Genomic DNA, 22,609 nt, shown 5'->3' with positions numbered 1-22,609 from the left:
GTTTCACTCATTTTTTCAATCCCTTCCCCTCCCCAGCCCCTTGTTTACCTCTGAAACACGCTGTGCATTATAATTACTCCCTCCCAAGCATTAAAGGAAACAAGGTTCTCAGGGTCTGGTAACCACCTTAATGAGGAGGAGTCCTGGTGCTGATCTTAGCAGGTGGGGCTGTGTTCTGATCCAGAGATGCATCAGAAAGGGCAGCAGGGCTGTTACCAAGCAGTGCAGCAGAATTTGCATTATTTAGCAGTCTACTGGGATGTGTGGAAGAGCTGTGTGAACCTTGGTTTTGGGGCATGGAACAGATGAATATCCATGTTGTGCTGCTGAGTGGCCTTTACCAACAGGGGGACCTATGTACAAAAATCTTTGGTGGTGTACAGTGGGAACAAACATTTATGTGCCCATAGTTATGCAACTAGAAGCAATGGCAATTCTTTTTAAAGCTCTAAAACTAAATAACAAAGATTACTAGTGAGGACAGTTCTTGGAGATTTATGGCCGCTTGAACATAGTCACAAATGCCTCAGGAAATGTCTGTGTTCTTGAGGTCATTGAAACATGTTGGTTTTTGCCTTTTCTGAGAAAATTTTGACTACAGTGATCAGAGAAGCAGGGGGGGAAATATCTCAATGTAGCTTTTCCTGCAGATGACATTTAAAATAATTAGTTATTGCAGCTAATATGCAAAACCTTTTATTGTTTTCACATTTTTGGTTGAAATTAGAACTTGCCGTAGAAAAGCATTTGCAACATTTGTAGGCCAAAGTACTCCAAGTGTTGCTCTGAAAGTAGCTGTGTGCTTTTAATGTCACCTCTTACATTCTTCATGAAATTGAGAGAAAATGTTTCTATTCTGGTTGGTTACGTGTGTCCTGACCGTGTAAAGAACTTTGTGTGCAAAAGACATCTGGTATTTTGTTCCAGAAACAGGCTGATATACCTCAAGCTAGGTCGCTGAATCTCAACAAAGTCAACAACATCTCCTTAAAAAGAAGCACAAGTGATAAATCAGCATGTCTTATTTGTCTGTTTAGAATTTGACAAAGAATGTTTGACCTTTCCATGCGTACAAGAGGCGTAATGAAGAGACACTTTTTTTACTTAAGACAGTGACAACATTTTCAACTTTCCATTTGTTTACAGCCTTTCCCAAGCAGCATCTCCTAACCCCTGACCATGCAGTCTGTGATCCTTGAAGCAGAAAAAATAAACTTAATGCTAACATTTTGTGTCAGTATTACCCTTTAACCAGTTACTAGAGAGAGAGAGCAGGGGGTTAACAAAGATGACTTGAGCTTCCAGTTTAGCAGGGCACTGAAACATATACCTAACTTTATGTGTAGTCTCACAGGTCTGTACTTGGTGACATTTTTCAAGTGAATAAGAGAATTGTAGGACCTCTGGAGATCATCTAGTCCAAGCCCCTGCTAAAGCAGGTTCCCTACAGTAGGCTGCAGAGGAAAGTGTCCAGGTGGGCTTTGAATATCTCCAGAGAAGGAGACTCCACAGCCTCTCTGCAAAGTCCATTCCAGCGCTCTGTCACTCTCACTGTAAAGAAGCTCTTCCTCATGTTCAGATGGAAATCTCTGTGTTCCACTTTATGCCCATTGCCCCACCACTGGGAACTGCCAAAAAGAGCCTGGCCCCATCCATTTGACACCTGCCCTGTAGATGTTTATAAGCATTGATAAGATCCCCCCCAGTCTCCTCCAAACTGATCAGTGCCAGGACTGCCAGCCTTTTCTCAATAAGGAGATGCTCCAGCCCCCTGACTGTCTTTGCATCCCTCTACTGGACTTACTCTAGGAGCTTCATGGCTTTCTTTCCCAGAAGTGCACACCGTACCCCAGATGTGGCCTCTCCAGGGCTGAGTAGAAGGGGAAGATCACCTCCTTCGACCTGCTGAACACATTTTTTTTTGATGCACCTCAGGATAACGTTGTCCTTCTTGGCCACAAGGACACGCTGCTGGCTCACGGCCAACCTGCTGTCCACCAGGATCCCCAGGTCCTCTTCTGCAGTGCTCCTCTCCAGCAGGTCAGCCCCCAGACTGTACAGATGCATGCAGTTATTCTTCTGATTGAGCAGTCGTTCCACTGTATGAGCAGTGCAGGTTCAGCTGCTCATGGTAGCTGGGCTGGAAGCTGACTGGCTTTGGACTTGGGTTGAGCCAGGGCCTGCCTGGCTGCAGCTCCAGGTTGGCAGAAGGCAGGCTGTGAATTCAAGCTCTGAGCTTGCACCAGCAGTGGCTGAGAGGTGCTCTGGTGAAGTGCTAACTGTTTTGCAAGTGCTGCTAATGAAAAAACTGCGTTTGAAGTCCTGTTGGGAAGTCAGTGGAATTTCTCACCTCCTCTTCCACTGACTTTAACTGTATGTATGCTAAATCAAAGAGATCTACCTAAAATGGCAGACACTACTTTCACAGCTAATTGCCTTTTCTTAAGAGACGATTTTCAGTAACAACAGCTGTTTTAAAGTTTAACGTTCTTCATCCCAGAAGTATGTGCAGATGAGCAGCCTTAGTCAGGCGGTGTTGGTTTAGGCAGTAATAGTGACCAGATGACCAGATACAATTTTTATGCTTTCTTCCAGCTGACAGGCTCGTGATTAGTCATAAGTATTCCTCTCTTGTGTTCAAAGGACTTGGAAGCCACAAAGTTTTCCCCTGCTTCTTGCCTAGTTTTCTGAAATTCCTTACAGGAAAACCAAAGTGCTTAGTAAAATAGTGTACTCAAAGTGCTCAGATTCAAAGTGAAATGCCTAATAACTACACACACAGATGTGGCACGTAAGCTGGCAGGTTTTTTTTTCAGTGGGCAAAAGGTCTTTTTTGTTATCTTTGGATAAACTGTGTATGCTTCTGTTGAAGCATGAAAGCAATTCTGTGATTACCCTGTATCGAGGCATATGGTTTTGATAAGGCGACAGAGGCCTTCCCCTTGTTCATGAACCGACTGTGAAGAAAACTCCAGAAAGAGGCAGTCCCAGGTTGTCTGTTGTGACATTTCTCTGCTATGTTGTACCTACTGCTGCCACAGGGCACTGAAAGAGAAAGGGCGTTGGCCCAATGCAGCACAGTCATGCCTAAATTCATTCTGAGGACCTGCTCTATTAATTCTCCATATTTGTAAGAAGGAAGAATAGAGATTTCCCGGTTGTTTAGAATCCATGAGTTTCATTGCCTGTTGGTGTTATAACTAGCTAGACAATTCGTATGGGCAGAAACTGCGTGAATACAACCAGAAGCTGAGTATGATATGGAAGATGAATGTAAAATGTAAATAAGTACAAAGAACAAAAAAAAAAAAAAAAAAAAAAAAAAACCTTGTTTTTTTTTAGACAAACCAAGTCATACAAAAAAATGGAGAAATTGTGGAGAAACTGCACCTGGTCAGGTCACAGCAGGGTTGTATATGTGTAAGGACGATTGTTATGGTGCAGTTTACCATTTGAGAAACTGTTACTTTGTGATCCCTCTCACTGCGATACATATGTAAATGAATTGTGTTAACAGAAGCATCTTCCACTATTTTGTTGCATTGGGTAGTACATAGTCTGCAGATCAGAGGAGTCTAAGTAGCAGATGGATCCTACAAGGAGGCATTCAAAAATTAGGGGTGGGAGGAGAGGGTTGGGGTAAAGGAGCTTCCACACTCAATACCTGATTCTAATTCATGTTAATTTATTTAAAGCTTACTGAACTAGAGTCTGTCCTCAGTGCAACTGGACATTTGAGAGAGAACATCGAAGAATTTTGATGTATAGCCATTAATAGCAGTTGTTTGAACTCCTATAGGGATAAACGGGCTCTTTAACTGCATTTATTTTCAGTGCTCACTACTTGCATTTGTAGCCTTTTCTAATAGGGTTTTGTTAGTTAGGTGAGCACATATTTTTTCTTTATAGAAACTCATTTATAAAAGCAGTAAGACTGATACTGTAAAGCAGTCTCACATTCCAGATCCATTTTTCTCGCATGCATAACACAAAGCTAAAGCAAAACCATAGACCTTTTTGTGAAGTGAATGTTGGACACAACCTGACTTTGTGGAAGTTTCAGATTTGGTCAAGTAATTGAACAAAAAGAAGGCAAGGAGAGAAGAGAGCGGTCTGTTTGGACAACACCACTTTTATGCAGTCAAATCATGACATCAGTGGGTTTTTAGAAACAATGTGCTTACCTCCAGAAACATGAGTTTGTGCCAAGAGTGCATGAGATCACTGCTTTCCAAAAGAAAAAGATACCTAACTTTGGAGAACACTTTGTGGAAAAGTGGATTGCTGTCCTTTGACTCTTACTTCATCTTGAGTCAATAAGTGTATTATCAGCATTTTTACTTTTTCTGTACTTTCCTTCAGAAAAATCTCAAAGTTCTGTCTGTAAAACTGCTTTAAACAAAGTGTGTGGCAGCAGCAATCAGCAGTATCACCATACTGGTAGCATGGTGGAACACAAACAGCTCTTCAGCACCCAGTGCCACCACCCTGTGGCTACTGACAAAAGGAGCCTTCAGCCTCCAACATTGGCAGTAGGCTCATTGCTCCCAAAGCTTGAATATAACCCAGAACTCTGGTTCTCACATGCATATTCCATGGGAAGCATTCCTTGGGTGTAAGGTTCAGGATTCTCTGCTGTGTACTCCTTTCCATACAGAGTATCTGGGCTGTGCCTTTGAAAACAGACTGCTGATTGTACACAGATACTAACTGCCTGCCATGGATCCAGCCGCCCTCTCAAAGCAACCCAAACTGCCTTGCACAAACCAGTTGTTTGTTCTATTACCCTGTCAATGTTTTTTTCCACTTTAGTTTTCCCCAGCACGATATATGTGGTGCCTTTAAGTTCAAGGTAGGCCTGTTTCTTTCATTCCATGTTATGAAGAGATGCTTTGGAGTATTTATGTCCCCTCATGATTTAGAAAGCCCTGGCCATTTTTTTTTTCAGATCTGGGAGGGCTTTCAGACAAGAGAGCCTAGGAAGAAAGAGGAGCATAGTAACATGCTTATGTGAAGGAAGGAGAACGTATTCATTTGCCCAAAAGACTTAAGGATTTACACTGTTTAAAATGTTTAAAAATGGTACTGGGCAATAAATGTCAAGTGATCCTCCTCAGCAGCTTTGTGATGAGCTGCCTTGGACTGGGCAGCTGAAGTGACAGTGAGCACCAATCAGTTCAAGTCAGGGCACTTAGTGCAGTTCAGTACAACACCAGCCAGGAACTGGAGAAGTGTTGCCTGTGTGGAACAAATAAAAACTAAAATAGTGCAATAGAGCAAACTGCGTAAGGAGTTGAGCTGTTTCCCAGCACTGTAATTTATCTGCATCTCCGTGGTGAGTGCAGACTGCATAGATTGCTTTCCTTGAAAGGGAAGGAGGGCTGCAGAGAGGCGTATCTCTGTCAGTGCGGCTGCGGAGGGGCAGCTGGCTGAATGTGCACAGCTTGAGTGAGGGGAGCGGGCCAGAAAGAGAAGGACTGAGGAAATACCATGGTTTAAAGCTATTTGAACAACCATTTTGGTACTCTGTGTTATTCCTAATGCAGCAATTAAATCCCTGGACTTTGTTACACTTGAACTTTGATTGGCTTTCATTTGGCTTGCTTGCCTGTATTTGTTTTCTGACAATTTGACGTGTTTACTTAGGTGTGCCGCTCTGCTTCAGTGAAACAAGAATTTGCATTGCATTTATAGAGGCATTGCCTGTCCTCCTAACCTGTGCCACGTCTGCTGTTAACACACAAACCATGAGGAGAGGCTGAGATTGGCCAGGAACGATCCATCCCCACCCCTGTGCGGGAGTCTTGGGTTACACTGTCTGCAGCCCTCATTAATCCCTACTGGGCTGGGGAGCACTCGTGGCACACATCGCAGCAGTGAGGGCGCTCATCTAGGGCTGATCAGCTCCACTGATTGAACTCTGCAGGAGCTGCAGCCAAACTCATTTTAAGCCCATTATCCTGCTTTTACTCCCCACTCCTTATGCTACCATCACCCTTCCTCATCATCACCAGCCCTCCCTTCTCCTGCTCTATTCTCTGCTGCTTCTTGTCCGGTTCTGCCAAGTAGTGGTCCTGATGCATAGTTCCATCTCAGCCATTCCTGCAACTACCTCCTGTGGCTTAGAGAGATGGTGCAATGACTGCTTTCATGTGCTCTCCTTATGGAGTGGCTATCTTGATATTTTCTGCATATTTTGGTAGGAGTTCAGCTGAATTCTCTCTTTACTCCTTCCAGAAGTCTGAAACAAACTTTGTCTGGTCCTGGAGATTTATTGCAAGGTTTGTGGAAGGGCCAGAACCCATGCAGATCTGTTCCACATGGAAAGGTTGATGCAGAGTTTGTAGCATGCCTGGATAAAAGCAGAGATGCTCTGTGAGCTCCGTGTATCTCTTTGACAGGAGCGTACCCCAGGCTCAGTGCCAGCCCAGCAGCTGCCACTCAGAAGGCTAACCTGGCTGGAGCAGAACCCAGGTGCACTGGAGCATGTGACTGTGCTTCTCCTCCAGACTGCATCTCCTCCAGCTCAGGCTGCCCTGCCTCTGGCAGGGGAAGTGGGCAGAGGCACGTGTGTCCATCTTGTCCTCCCTGCTGCAGAAGTGGGCCCAGGATGAGTACTGCTCTCTGGCTTCACAGCAGTGAGAAACAGACCAGGGTCCTGCACAGCCAAGTGCTTATACTCAGCAGCTAGGCCAGTGTTAGTTCTGACTAGTAGAGTTTATCGTGTATTGGCAAGTAAGGGCAATCATGCTTATACTGGGAAAGAGGCTTTCTATTCCTACTCTTTCCCAAAGGCTGGCTTTAGATAAAAACATAATTGCTGTAAGTTTGCTAGGTGCAATCTGGCAACAGCCATGACAGTGCCCCTATTTAAGCAGGGAAGGCAAATGAAGGGTTTCCTCATCTCTCTATGCAAGTACAGTGAGCACTGAACAGTGCAGTCCTGCAGCACACATCAATTGGGAACCCCGCTGGGCAGTGCCAAGCACCACAGCTCTGCTCCAACAGTGAGCCATGGGCTTTGTATTTAGCATCTCCTGCCCCACTACAGCAAAACTTCTCTTCCAGCTGCTGAGTTTTTAAACAAAATCTCTACTGAGCTTAGAAATGCTAGTCAGGAACCAATCAACAGTCAGCAAGCTGCCCTTCACCCCTGCACAGCCCTCACTTCTGAGGCGCTTCCCCTTTGGCAATGGTTTGACGTGGTGACTCATCGAAATGTGTGCATCACATTTGACAAGATCCTGGGGCTGGCTTGGAAAGAATTTGTTTAAAAATAATAACGTAAATAGATGAACAGTGGATAAACAGTAGCTCTTTCTTGTTCTGGGATTCTGAAGGCTGAGCTTCCAGCATGTCATTGGAAATTATAGAGTCAGCTAAAGAATATAAAAAACAGGGAGGGGAGATTCTCATATAAACACTTTAAGGGGCTTTGAGAAATGCCAGCAAACATTTCAGGATCCTGGTACTGTTGTGCAAATAATGTGACAGGGAAACCATCCACACAGCACTACAGAATGGTGAGAAATCAGTAACAGTGACGTCCTCTGCCCTAGGAGGAGACACGGGACTTCAGAGCTGCTGCCAAAGTGAACACAGTGCAGTTTACATCAGGTGTGTAAGAGATTTCTGTGAGTCCAGAAAGAACTGCAGGCAATGCTCTCACGTGAGAGCAGGGAGGTACTGTTGCTCAAAAGGTCTTGAGCAGAGATGGAAGCAGAAGGAATGGATGCATTATACTTAACCTTTTCATTTAACAGGAGTAAGAAGTGAACCATCTATCTAGATTTAGAAATATTACAAAGAATTTGTGTTCTGTTGAGCTGTGCTTGTAACAGCAATATTATCTGCCAATTACTTTAACCTGAATATTGTCCTATGATAATTCATCCTAGAAGATGCCACCGCTCTTGTATACAAAGGACCGTAGTGCACAACACTGGGTACCCTGACTAACCTAGTAGTCTAGACATAATTACAGCTCTGAAAGCCTTCCTAAATATTTTGCTGCTGTGTTAGAAGTGCCAATGTGTTAGAACCCCGTTTCACCCACAACTGTAACTCTTTTTCTTCCAGCATTTCACATGAGTTACAAACAAGAAGCTAGCCCCTCACATTCCGAAGGTTCTGTTTTCAGTCCCTTTTCCACCTCCTTTGGTACAGAAGGATGAGAGCACGCTCTTCACAGGGCCTGTTGCGAACTCTCCAGTTGGCTGCCTCACTATTTTCACGTCGTCAGCGGGTGACCAAACTCATTAGTCATTGAGTCATCATGTAATTGCAGGTGGATGTGGGTAGAGGATATGACAAGCATTTTAATAGGTACTTTTCGCATGTGTCAGAAACGTTACCACTGCAAACTGTCAGGAGCTGTGGAGCGAGGTGTCGGCTGAAGGGGTGGCAGGGAGGCACGAGGGAGGAGGAGGAGGCGGCTGCAGAGGGGCTGGGAAGCGCAGTTTTGAATTTAACTGAATTTCAGTATCGAATTCCTTCCTCTGAATGAGCAGCTGGCTTCCATTCTCAGTCTCCTCATACGTTAGTGGCACGCGATAGTTCATCTGCCCCTCAGTTTCCCTGTCAGCAAGATACTGGGAGAGTTCTGACACCTCCTGGTACAGCTTTCAACAGCAAATGAGAACACCTGTCCATCTGCCTCCCCAGCACCAACATTCCTGAGCAGACAGCTGTAGGTAGAATCATGCACATTCAGAGCAGGTTAATTTACTGAAACCACACATGTAGGATTTCCATTTTTGATGATCTCGGTGTTCGCTTTCACATTGCCCTGTTCTTTCCTAAGTCAAGGAACACATTGTCCACAGAAGGGACACCCTTAGGCACCCCTGTTTCAGTCCCAGGACACTTTTCACTTTTGGTAACGTGCAGTGCTCTTCCCTCCCCACACCGAATGCCATGTCTACGGCAGATGTGTTCTCAGCGTGACACCTCTCTTTGTTGTACTCGGCCTTGTCAGCCCCCTGCAAGAACAGTTAATCAACTTTGTTTTCCAAGGCAGTGTGAGGGAGGGAAAGATTTCAGAACACCAGCAACACCAATTAAGAGTAACAATTTTAGATGTGCATCTATTGAGATTTGATTGTGACAGAAGGTGATGTCAATTAGAAATGACCTTGAATTGATAAATATTTGCTAAGGCAAAGTAACTTTATTAGCAAATAATTAAGAAATGCAGGTCTCTACAGACAGTAGACGTTAGAGGAAATCTGGGGGAAGCAAAAGTCTGCTGCTAAGAGAAGATAATAAATGATGCATGCCCTTGCTTCAGCCCTAAATGAAAGATGTCACTTTAGAAATTCTTTAACAGGAGGACTATTTTGAAACTAACCCAAACAGCTAAGGCCAAGTGTAAGCCAGGCAATAGTTTTAAGGCTTTGTGCTACTCCAGGGATCGATTACTCAGCTATGACAAATGAAATGCAGGAAGGCACTGCTCACATCTTACTCTAACTTGTTTTGTTTTATGACTGCATCTTCAGAGTGATTTTCTGCTGCTCCCCAATCACCCAGCCTATGCCACTAATCACATCTAATTTAAACAACAAACAAACACCAAAGACAATCTAATTTCTATTCTGGGTCAATACCACGCTGCCACAGAGTTGTGAATACACAGTGGCACTGTGCTCTCCTACTGATTTGCAGTCAGGAGGGTTCCATCAACCACGAGCTGGGCTGACCTGAATAATGAAAGCTCACACCATACGCTTAGCCTTGGCTGTTTTGCAGTCAGCGAGCACTATTATTATGTTCCGATGCCTGCTCTATGGAAGGCACATGGATGCTTCCTCATTCTTCTGCTGGCCACTGTGTGAAAGCCAATGAAAAGCTCTAAGGAGGATTTGCCTCACAGTGTATCACCCTGGGAAAAGCAATGCGATGATTTCAAAGAAAAAAAAAACTAGTCTTGTGGGTATACATAAATATTTATTATCAGTTGCACTTCATTTTACTAGAAGTCCTTAAACAGTTCTCCTTTTTTGCCAAAATGTTGCATCTCTCACACAGCTGCTACTGTCACAGCTTCCCTGCACCGGGAATGCACAGCTTACACGTAGATTCCAAAACAATCTATTCAAGATAAAGAACCTTCAACTTTAGTGCATACGGAGCTATTCAAAGATTGGTAAAAAGAACCCCCCTTCCCCCTCCCAAATGAAGAATTCATTACAAAGAGATTTCATTACCAAAAGTGAATATACAAATGCTAAAAAAATGCTGGCTTGAAAAAGTGATTTCAGAATGTACTGTACACATTGTAACAATTTATTATATAAGCTGCTTCTGCATGCAAGCAGATCTTACATTTGGTGTAAAACATTTATACACATTCTTTACAATTTGTACATATTTAAATGGCTGTATCAAACAACACTGTGCTATGGAATTTTGGAAGCGAACAACTAAAATTGGGAGGAGAAAAAGACAAGGTTTATAAAATGTGAACAAAACCCGTGACACGGAAAAGCATCTGAACTTAGGCTGAAGTCTCATATGGTTTGGTTTCAGGTTATTCAGGCAGACCTAGATTTTCCTTCTAGCACACAAAAATAACACCAATGCAAAATAGAGTAAGGCAACTATTCAACCAGTAGACTGTACCCGTCACTTAGAATGGCTTATGGGAAAATGCCTTTGTTTTAAAGGTTCTTCTGCTAAAATGTTTATATTCTAGTCACATTTTTGCAAAAAAAAATTGCACTTTGGCATTTCAGATTGCTTATGGCATTAAATGAATTACTGTAGTCGGTGCCCACTTTGAACAGTGTTGTTCTAAAAAGCCCAGGCACCAAGTGATATTTTAGTACTAAGAAAAGTGACTTCAACTTCAGAGACGATGACCAAAGTACATTTGTGTGATAACTGAGGTACCTTTGTCACCTTTCAGTTTGCATTAGAAGGTAACTGAAAGTAAACCCAAGCCAATGGCACACCATACTGCTATGTGAAGACCTGAGCTCTGTTGGAATTGGAGGACTTGTATCAGTTTGTGTAGACACGAGGGTCCCCTTTACTGAAAGCGTTAAAACTCTCAAAGAGGTACAGCTCTGAGGAACACCAGTGCTCTGTGGCCTAACATTGTGTGGGTGTCAAAACGCTGGCATGGGAAACTGTTCTTCACACCTTCCCGAATGGCTCTTCCCTTGTTTGTACTTTGTCTTTTTACACAGTGCATAGCAAGAAAGAAAGAGCCCGACATAAGCTCTGAGGTGTTGCGCCGCAAGAGTAAGATTTAGTTACAAGGAAAAGAAGAAAGAAGAGCAAATTGTATTTACCAGAAGTCACAGTGGGAACAGTATGCCATGGCCGTGTATGGGAAGCAAAACTTAGCACAAGCGTTAGCTCAGGAGATTATCATTAACATATACCAGAAACATTCACAAATACAATTCCTCCTGGCTTCTGAATTGCTAGGGAACTGAATATAATGAGTAGGAAATCATTTTCCCAAGCTTGTCTGCTTCCTCACTTACAAAAATTTTAATTCTGATGCTAACAAAGAATTTTTGGAAGAGCATCTGATAGATGCAAGTCTGCATGAGGTCCATGGCAACATACCAGCAGTTTGATGATTTACAACCCTACGACTGACAGCATTATCTAGCTGTTTTTGCTTAAATAATGATACAAAGGGGAGAGCACTCAAGATAAAAAAGAGCATTATCTTCTGGATTTAGGCTGATAAAGTAAACATTTTATATAATTCTTTTTTTCCCCCATAATTGATTAGTTTTTTGGCTGGCGAAGGCTAACAAGTTTTTATTGGCATTGCCCCCAGATCAGAAAAGCACTTCAGGGTGGCGGTTGTTCATCATTGACTACTCCTTCTTCTCTACATCACAGGAAAGCGGCTGAGTGCCTGCCTCAGCTTCTGTGCAATCTGAAACAAAGAAACAGAACATACATAATATGTAGTCACTTTACACTATGCAGAAATAAGACGGCAGGCAAGAAATCAAACAAATTGTTCCCTCATCTTCCAAAAATTGCAGACTTTCCTCAGTATCCCCCAACAAGTACAAGACTAGCCAACACTGTTCAGCTGCTCTCTTAATACCACAAATACAACATGGTATCTAAGGGAGTTCCGTGTAGTCCATATATCCCGACTCTAACCTGTTGTTGCCTTCTCTTGAAAAAGACCTAGTGTCAGAACTGCCAAAACCATTGTTTACACTGCACTAATGAATGGCTTTAGCCTTGGAACGCAGTCAGCAGAAATACGTAATCAATAAAAGTGTCTATTAATGGCTGAAAACTGTAACTGGCTTTGATATAAGCCACCAGTAATCCCTCACGCCGCTCAGCCTCCAGCAGTCCAGCTCTCCCTCACAATGAAGATCACTGACTTGATTTATTTTACTACAAATATTCCAAGTTCCAAATCCCAGGTGCACTCAGGTGTGAGAAAAAACAAAGCAGTAGTTTTGTTTTGTTTTTTCTCCTCCAAACCTCACTGAATTTGTAAGCTACATCCCTCTTCAAGTCATCATACTATTCCGATAGTCTGTTACAGTAGTATAGCAAAGCCGGACTTTTTGCCCAGCTCTAAGCCTAATATAGGCTCCCCTTCCAGCTGAGGAGCTACTACAAAAGGTTATTGCATACATGCATGAATTCTCTGCGGCTTGTTTTTTTCTACATGCTGAGACACAGGAAGTACACATCCTGTTAATCACAGAATACCCTGAGTTGGGAGGGACCCAAATAGGGTCATCGAGTTCAACCCCTGGCTCCACACAGAACCACCCCAAATTCAAATCACATACAGTTCCCTCCATTGTCATCAGTCTTATCCTTTTTCATACAGTCTGAAAGCAACACCAAACCCCAATTGCTTGGCCTGCTAGAAGCAGATTAAAAAAGCTCACTTTCCACACTCACTCCTGAACAGAAAAGGGAAAAAAAAAGGCATCACAACACATCCAATTTATAAAAACAAAACAAAACAAAACAAAACAAAACAAACAACAAACCTTTCTGCCACTTAAAGCCAAGTTCAAGTTACTTAGAAAGCACAACAACTCACTGGTTGCCAAGCTGCTCACCACCATATTTGAAAAGTCGTAGCTGTCAGGTGAGGCCCCAGGTGACTGGAAAAAGGGTCCCACTCCCATTTATAAAAAAGAGAGTAAGGAGGACCCTGGGAACTACAGGCCGGTGAGTCTCACCTCTGTGTCTGGGAAGATCACGAAACAGATCCTCCTGGATGACATGCTAGATCACATGAGGAATGAGTGTGTGATCTGAAACAGCGAGCACGGCTTCACCAGGCGAAGGTCATGCCTAACCAATCTGGTGGCCTTCTATGATGGAGTGACGGCATCGGTGGACAAAGGGAAGGCAACCGATGACTTGTGCAAGGCCTCTGACATGGTCCCCCACCACATCCTTATCTCCAAATTAGAGAGATGTGGATTGGATGGGTGGACCACCCGGAGGACAAGGAATTGGTTGAAAGACCTCAGACAAAGGGTGGTGATCAGTGGTTCTATGTCCAGGTGGAGGCCGCTAACAAGCGGTGTCCCCCAGGGGTCTGTCTTGGGACCAGGTTAACACCTTTATCAGTTACACTGATGATGGAATAGAGCACACCCTCAGCAAGTTTGTTGATGACACCAAGCTGAGTGGTGCGGTTGGCACAATGGAAGGAAGGGATGCCATTCAGAGGGACCTCAACAGACTCAAAGGGTGGGCCTGGGTGAATCTAATGAGGTTCAACACAGCAAAGTGCAAGGTTTTGCAATTGGGCCGGAGGAATCCCAGGCATCTATACAGACTGGGAGGAGCAATCCTTGAGAGTAGCCCTGCAGAGGAGGACCTGGGGGTCCTGGTGGATGAAAAACTGAACACGAGCCAGCAGTGTGCTCTTGCAGCGCGGAAAGCAAATGGTATCCTGGGCTCCATCGGAAGAGGGGTGGCCAGCAGGGACAGGGAGGTGATTGTCCCTCTCTACTCTGCTCTCGTGAGGCCCCACTGGGAGTACTGAGTCCAGATCTGGGGCCCCCCGTACAAGAAAGACAGGGAGCTGTTAGAGAGGGTCCAGAGGAGGGCCACCAAGATGATCAGAGGGCTGGAGTACCTCCCCTACGAAGATAGGCTGTGGGAGCTGGGCTTGTTCAGCCTGGAGAAGAGAAGGCTGCTGGGTGACCTCACTGCGGCCTTCCAGTACCTGAAGGGAGCCTACACACAGGAGGGGAGTCAACTCTTTACAAGGGTAGATAATGGCAGGACAAGTGGAAATGGTTTTAAGTTGAAGGAGGTAAGATTTAGGTTAAATATCAGGGGGAAGTTCTTTACTATGAGAATGGTGCAGTGCTGGAAGTCAGCTACCGGTAGCTGACTTCTAGCAAGGTATCTGGTATGTCAGTTCGTTTGCAGTTTGTATGGGACAAATCTGTTGTCCTTATCTCTTTTTTCAGTGCTGCCTGCTTGCTCTGCAAAGCCTTGTGTTAAATGTCTGCTGCCTTCTCTCCTAACTTCAGTCTAAAATATTTAATATAGCACCAGTCAAGATACTCTTGTTAAGCTGACAGGGAGCTGTTAGAGAGGGTCCAGAGGAGGGCCACAAAGATGATCAGAGGGCTGGAGCACCTCCCCTATGAAGACAGGCTAAGGGAGATGGGCTTGTCTTTACAAGGGTAGATAATGGCAGGAGAAGTGGAAATGGTTTTAAGTTGAAGGAGAGAAGATTTAGGTTGGATGTCAGGGGGAAGTTCTTTACCGAGAGAGTGGTGAGGTGCTGGAACAGGCTGCCCAGAGAGGTTGCGGATGCTCTGTCCCTGGAGGTGTTCAAGGCCAGGTTGGATGGGGCCCCGGGCAGCCTGGTCTAGTATTAGATATGGAGGTTGGTGGCCCTGTCTGCGGCAGGGGAGCTGGAGCTTGATGGTCCTTGAGGGCCCTTCCAAGCCACGCCATTCTATGGTTCTATGAACTCTGTTTGTTTATATACATAGGATTCACAAAGCATTCAATTACAGACACTTGTGCTCACTCACATACTTTTTGCCTTGCTCATTTTGTGCCTTCACCCCTCAGTACTGCAGACAATGCTGTCATCCCTGCTGTTAGGTTATCCAGCAATGCATTATGCACTGTAAAAGCCACTGAATCGTGCATAGCTTTCAGGAAATCCAACCACTTGGCCAAAAGTTCTCTCTGCTGGACATCTGAATGTAGACTGATGCTATGCTAGAAGCTTGTCAGCCATTCCTAAGGAGACAAGGAGGGCAGGGGGCTACTTTACTCCATGTTATCATCACCCTTCTGCTTGCTTTAGATCTGATTTGTAGTTCGGCTGGAGGAAAGAAGCAATACTACTTTCTGAAGAGGTACCTTTTCCTTCCATGTGAATCCACACAAGCTTGGTTGTTCCACAAGCCTTAAGTTCAGTGGAGACCTAGCTACTCAGAAGATTTAGTTATCAATGATGTTCTGATACCCATAATTCAGGGGGACTGTAGGAACATAGCCAGACTTTTCATGAAATCCGTTTCACTTCTGGAATAGGGCCACACATCAGAACAGATGGGCTCTTCCCACAGCTCCCGTGGTAGCCAGCACCCTGCGTGTGAACACAGATCTGGTCCCTGTGCTGAGGGAAGATCAGTACAAGGAGACTGTCAAGGCTGCAACCAGATGAGGTCAAAAATAGGGACAAAAGACAGAAGGAATTTAAGGGAAATATATGTGCCTGGCTGCATCAGGCAAGACAGAAAAACTGAGCAAGGTGACCTGATAGGGGATCTGAAGCTTTCAGCAACTGAACATAACCACTGAAGTGCCACTTCTAGCCAGCTTCTAGTATACTCAGACTCATACATTTTACCAGCATATCAGATGAGAAAATTTGTTCTCAAGTTGCACTTCATAAAATAAAAAGAATAACATGCATAAGAACAATGTTAAATGAGGACTAAGCTTGTAGATGAAGTGCTCAGTTAACATATTTAATAAGTCACCAAATCACTGATTCGCAACCCCACACATCTATACATCAGACTGTAAATCAGAGAAGCTTCCCTTTGTCCTCCCACCCTAGAGGACAAAAGTTTCACTCAAATGAGTTTTTTGTTGTCTTTTTTTTTTTTGTTGTTGTTTTTGCAGGAGGTTTTCTTTACAGCATTTTTCAGGACTGAGTTTGGTAATATCTGCATGCACAAATTTAAAACAAGTTCTTTGTAACCTCAGTCCTGGCATTGAGAAAACTAAATGAAACTGACAACAACTAGAAAAACCAAGCTACCAATTAGCAACAATAAGGTCTGTATTTTAGGTCTAATATCACATAGCACACAGGAATAGCATCTGTAAGGAAATATGTCAACTCATTCTTCTTTCATGTGGGCTTCACCCCCCTCCCTTCTACAATTCTTATTCAAATATTGTTCTCTGGGAGAAGTTCATACAGAAAGATGACTAAATACAACGAGTATTTCCCATAAATGTCTGGTACCGTATGTGCCAGGAAAATGGCACTGAAATATTCCATCTTACCGTTTCATAAAACTGTGCCTGCTGCTCCAGATAAAGACGAATGACACTGTTGTAGTCATAAATCCGGTTACTGTGGAAGTGATTCATCTCAGCTGCAATTAGATCCAGGAGGCAAATCATTCAAGAGAAGTGTTCATAGTTCGGAAAGGTTTCCCTTAGTTCAGGTTAGATACTGCGCAACAAGCTCAGTGTCCAGCCCTGCCAGTACATGTACTATTCTCATGCTTCCACAATCTGTTTTGCCTGCAGTGCTCAAGTTATGCTGGAACTGTTCATAGAATTGATAGGGTGTCAAATACTCACTGCTGAAGCACCTACACTTTCTGGGTAAAGCCAGTTTCTTGTTACAGTACTCAGGTGTACAAAGATTTGATACAGAAAACAAACAGGATTTTGTCCTACTGCGGTTAACTCTTCTATTGTGAAGTTTTTCAAACATACTCGGCTTGGGAATTCAGATTTCCAAGGGCATAGATAAGTTAAGGAACAGCTGTAAACATTTAATTCAAGAAAACTAAAACCAGCCAGTAGTTTGACCCATTCTTGACTGAATGTTTCAGAAGGAATCTGAGAAAGTACATCACAGAAGCCATTCCTTTCAACACTTTCTGCATCTTTTGTCAGATCACCGCATATAGCTGAAATAAGCGAAACGTATTTTGAGATATCAATAGAGAGAGAAAAAACATTTTAAGGCTGCAACAGCCATCCTGGAGGTCTTTTCCCATGATTACCACTTAAACAGTACAATTCTTTTGCATCACTGCATTCAGGAAGAAAAGGTGGGAGAAGGAAGGGGGGAGATTTTTGTTCTTTAATTGGCTCTGTGTGCTGCATTGCCTTTTCCCTGTAAAATACTAAGTACTCTTAGCTTCAAGTCAGCTAAAAGAAGATAAAGCACTCAGCAATGAGCAATCCCATTGTGGGCAGTACCAGGATGCATTTTAGAGTCTGGTATCCTGCAGGACTGAACCCTGACTCCTCACTTCCCATTTTTTAAGGTGCAGTGTATAAAATCTCATATTTGCAATATCTCTAACCTAAAGAGGAAAAGTTTGAAGAACATCCAGGAAATTAAGTCTCATCTAAAAGAATTCTATACTCAACTGGATCATGTCTGATTAAACTCTGTATCAGAAAAACATTTATGCATGTGCTCAACTGCTTCCTGCACCAAGGCTCATGGTTTTATTTTGAGACTCACCGTCATTTCAAAATGAAAGAATTAGTAGCCTGGGATGTCATATTGCTATAGCAGGAGATATATGTTTTGGAAACATAATTAAAGAAAAACAAACAAAAGAAGAAAAACACAAAAAAGGGAGGCAGGAAAGCAGCTGTAATTCTAGGAAAACTAACAGGTAACAACAATCCCTGCTAGAACAAAGACTCTTTGTCAAGGCTTTTTCTACTTAAAAATCCTTCAGCTCTACAATATTGCCATTTAGCTCCAAATCTGTTTTACCTTGTAGTGCATAAGCCATTGTGCTCACACGTTTCACCATATTCTGTTTGTCTTGTGGTGTTATTTTACTGGTTGCGACTAATTTATCACTTTCCTTCACTCTTTCTATCGCTCCCTGTAGAAACCAAACGAAGAAAGATTAAACGAGTAGTCAGCTTAAAGGTCTTCACAGTCATCTAAAATTCCACTAGCCATATTTTGATGTTGCACACTATAAACACGGAATGACTGATAAGTTTGTTATTTTGCTTCACTGCTTTCAGGAGTCTTAACGGCTTACAAGATGTGACTTAAAGCACAGGCAGAAACGTGGTAACCAAGAAAATGAGTTTGGTAAAAGCAGTAATAAGCAAAGATATATACAGAGAAGACAAAAGGATCAGGTTCCAAAATTCAGCTGATTGACACAGGTGACACCAAAAGCTTCAAACTACCAAATGCCTGTAGAATCTTGTCTGCATGCTATACAATATTCAGAAAACAAACACTGTTTTCCAAGCGACTACAATTCATTGCAATATAACATGATTCAGGAAAACCCTCAAGTCACAAACAAGAGCGGTAAAAAGAAATGCCTCCTCTTTAACAATAGATTTATACTGCACTTTCCTCTTCATGGCAAACAACATTCAAAAAAAACCCTACTTATGTTGTTGGAATAACATTTGTTCTTCCCCATGCAGGTCTTCCCACCACCCAACTCTTAAAAGGAAAGGCCCCTCACATACCTTATGAGCTCCTATGATGTCAGGGAAGCAACCAAGAAATCCCTTATATTCATGATTTGTTTCCATCAGGAAGTGCAGATCTTTCTTTGGCTAACAAACAAAGTGCATGTATTATTAAAACTACCCGTGACATTAATATCACAGACACAGTAAAGAAATAATGAAGCCAATAAACAGGTCGGGGAAGAAAGGGAAGGAAAGACTAGAGAAAAGTAAATGAAAATCTTAATTGTTTTTTGCAAGTTTTTCCATAAAAAAGGGTCATCTAGTCCAGCTCTCCTCCAAAGAACAGGGATACCTACAGCTACATCAGGCTGCTCAGAGACTAGCCCAGCCTGACCTTAAAGGTCTCCAGGGATGGGGCATCCACCACCTCTCTGGGCAACCTGTTCCAGTGCCTCGTGACCCTTATTGTAAAAAACTTTTTCCTTATTTCCCATCTAAATCTCCCCTTTTTTAGTTCAAAACCATTTCCCCTTGTCCTACCACAACAGACATTACTAAAGAGTCTGTCCCCTTCTTTCTTACAGCCCCCCTTTAGATACCGAAAGGCCACTCTCTGGTCTCTCCAGTGCCTTCTCCAGGCTGAACAGCCCCAGCTCTCTCAGCCTGATGAGGGTGCACTTAAAAGTATTAATAGTAATATTAGTGATTAACAACAATTAATAATATTAATCACTTAAGTGGTCTGCAGCATTAGCATTCGTTACATTTTAGCAAGTGAAAAAGAGAAAGAATAGTCAGATCCACATAGGTGATGTATTTGTACATGCTATGTCAGCGTGAGCAATGTGTGTCATAATGCTTCTACCTGATCTGCTACAAGACTGGCGATTTCTTCATAGGTTTTTCCTGCTTCTGTTATTGCTTCATTGAGATCAGATTCCCCTAAAAGTAAACACCAGCATTTAAATTACAGAAAGTCATATCTTGATTTAAGGCAAGTTTCTGAAATACATTCTTTTATAATTATACAAGCCTACTCATCATTTCATAACCTGAAATAATAGAGAGGTTGGAAAAACATTGTTTTTATACCATTAAAGAAGGAAAACCATTAAGATCTTGTACAAAAATGAATACTGAAGGGACCATTTATACACTGTTCCACCATACCAGCACCATTCACTTCCACATTTCATAAATACATGTTATTTAAATATACAGGTATTCCCCCACACGGAGCATCAGGAAGCTTACCAGAGTAAGAAGGAAGGAAGGGAGGATGAGGAGGGTGACTCTAGGAGATAAACCAACAGTGCTCAAGAGAGATCTACAGTTCTGTGGGTTTTTTTTTAACAAATTATTTTCATATCTGACAAGCAGTACTTTCTCCATAATGCCCTATGGAATAGTGATACTGGCCTTAAGCTCTCCAGCAGTCTTGGATCATAATTATTATGATATAATGATGATGATATAATAATGAGAGGGAAAAAGAAGCCCAGCTAACATTTTTTCATTGCCAACAATCTTTCTCAGCTTTTAGGGAACTCCTGTACCACATTTCCAAGCTCAGTAAGAATCTCTGCTTTTGAGAATGAGCATCTAACTTTCATCATCATGTGAAATAAATAAAAGGCTACAGAAGCTACATCTAAAAATACAAACATCACCACAAATCCTAAGCTAGACAACATGACAAGCACTTATAACACTGTATTACTATCAGGACATGACTATGTGAAACAAAGATAGAAACAAGCCTTACATTCTTGTTTTTTTCATGCCACTTCACCTTCCCAAAACACCAGCTGTTTTGTTTTTTGTCCTTGTTACTTTGTCCAAAGCACGCAGTCAACAGTATGGAAAGCAAATCAAGGTAGAGAAGGTGGAAAGTATAATTTGCAGTTATCAAATAATACCTTATGAAAATGTTATCCTTTCAGACACACCTTGATATTGGGCAGCAGTTAATAGCCTTTAAAGAACACTGTGTTTTTATTCTATAGAACGGTCATCATTGACTTAACTGAAAATTACCAAATGTCAATTTCATCAGTGATTGATTTGAACATTAAAATAGTTTCTTCTACCACAACATAGATCTTTAACAAATTATTTTATACCATACAGGATTCTTTTATTTCAGTGTGTCCTAGAGGAAACAGCGTAATGACTGAATGTTGCTTAAAGTCTATCAATCAATTCTTACTTTCCATTAGACTAGTTTTATGATGCCAAAAGCTTTGACAGAGGGCTGGTAATCTTAAGAGCTAGTAAGACCAGCAATACAAACACTGCTAAAGAAACTGCTGTTTTTCTCCTATTTAAGCTTGTTATGATAAAATAAGGATAAAAACAACAATAATACCATTGAGAGATCAAAAAGGTATGCAATTCAAAAGTTATCTTCTTCTTGTTAAACTTTAAAAGACTTTAAGAGATCAGTTTCATTCTGGGAGGAAAGTGATTTCATTATTTTGGAATTCTACAGGTCTGTGCAAAAGTAACCTTGAGTTTAGCTTAACTGTTGCTTAGGCAACTGCTAGATTTCTGGGACAAAACGTGGTGTGGTTTTAATTTGATTGAGAAGCCAGGTTGGTCTAGATATTGCTGTTCATTTTGCAATGCCATAAAAAGAAAAATGACCTTTCCTACCCGAGTATAAAAAAGGAAGAAGAGTACATGTATTCAAGCAAAAAGAAAAACTCCCTGCTTCTGTGCAGAACTCACCCAAGGGACTTCCATACATTGGAGGTACAAAGATAAGCCCTCCAAACACAAGGTTTTTCATGTGAGGGCAGTGGAGCACAGAGTCTGCTGCTTATAGAAGGAACAGGATGCATTAGGAGTTTCTACTAAGAGCAGAGGCATTCACTCTCCTCTGGAAGTGTACCCTTAATGACTTAAGTAAAAGTTGTTCCAGACAGTGGATCACAACAATAGACAGGTACGTGAGTGGCAGAATAATATCTGCAGCTCCTCACACTGCATCTTTGTCTTCTACAATCTCTTTCCCAGGTCATGCCACAGCAGTATTAAAGAGTCAGACTTCATCTGTCACTTGCTGCACCCCTCAATTTAGAATACATATCAGCAGAGTCAGGCCATGCTCCGTCAGTCAGTCCCTAAATCAAGCTACCTTTTTGAAGTTACTGCATGCAATTCACATGCTCACACATCAGAGCAACTCAAATTCCACCAGCACACTGCTCCCATTAACTGCTGTCAGCATGACTTTTTGGTAGGAGTCTTGTTACTTGGACAAGTCCATGTTTCTAACATTCTCATCCTCTCAAGAACTGTGCAAGATACTAAGCTGGGAGTGGGCCGCTCAACTTGAGCTATGAAGGCTGACCCAGGTCCTAGTGGAAACGTACACCAGGATGCTCTTTAATGAATGGAAAAACAGAAGGCCCACATGCTGCTGGCATCTACAACACAATTAAAGCAGTGTTCATTACCTGTATTCCCAAGAGAAACAGAAAGGCCTTCAAAGCGTTGATTAAAGATGTTTGTAGAAAGACCAGTTAAAACGGCCAATAATATTCTACAGATATTTTAACTCAGTCATGAGGAGAAACTCCTATTTTCATTGCTTCACAGGCCTGAGTGCTGTCACAGGGAGACGAAGGAAGATGGAAAAGTGTGAGGAGTATTACGGAGATGTTTAGCAGAGTATCTCTTAGCAGTTTAGCTGGTTGGCAGATGCCAACAGCAATCACCTCTAAGGGAATACACCAGCCATGTTGAGGGAACTAATATTCTACAAGTTCTGATTAGAACAGCAGATTTTTTTTTTAATTTTTGTCAAGAAGTGACTTTTTCCCCTCAAAGCATGTTTTAAGAGAATCCAGGAGTAGGAAGATTGATGTATTAGGAAACAACACGTAGAAAGATTTTTTTTGGTGGAAAGTACATCTGAGATTTGCCATGTTCAGCACTAAAGCAGCCT

At 42.5% G+C, this 22,609-nt stretch overlaps 1 protein-coding gene across 6 annotated transcripts in view; it reads right to left on the bottom strand.

Annotated features, from left to right (window-relative positions):
- Positions 9,929 to 22,609, bottom strand: part of SNX9 (sorting nexin 9) — a 66,860-nt gene continuing 54,179 nt past the window's right edge. For all 6 annotated transcript variants that reach the window (XM_021390446.1, XM_021390442.1, XM_021390441.1 and 3 more), the window contains exons 14-18: positions 19,523 to 19,599; positions 18,712 to 18,801; positions 17,984 to 18,098; positions 16,519 to 16,610; positions 9,929 to 11,902 (exon numbers count right to left, since the gene is read on the bottom strand). In XM_021390446.1, coding sequence (XP_021246121.1) covers positions 11,855 to 11,902; positions 16,519 to 16,610; positions 17,984 to 18,098; positions 18,712 to 18,801; positions 19,523 to 19,599 — 422 coding nt within the window. In that variant the 3' untranslated portion in view covers positions 9,929 to 11,854. The remainder of the gene's footprint in view (positions 11,903 to 16,518; positions 16,611 to 17,983; positions 18,099 to 18,711; positions 18,802 to 19,522; positions 19,600 to 22,609) is intronic.

The sequence above is a fragment of the Numida meleagris genome, chromosome 3 (genome assembly GCF_002078875.1).
Source record: "Numida meleagris isolate 19003 breed g44 Domestic line chromosome 3, NumMel1.0, whole genome shotgun sequence".
Lineage (NCBI taxonomy): Eukaryota > Metazoa > Chordata > Aves > Galliformes > Numididae > Numida > Numida meleagris.
The sequence above is the reverse complement of the archived record's forward strand: the minus strand, read 5'-3'. Positions and strand labels throughout refer to the sequence as shown.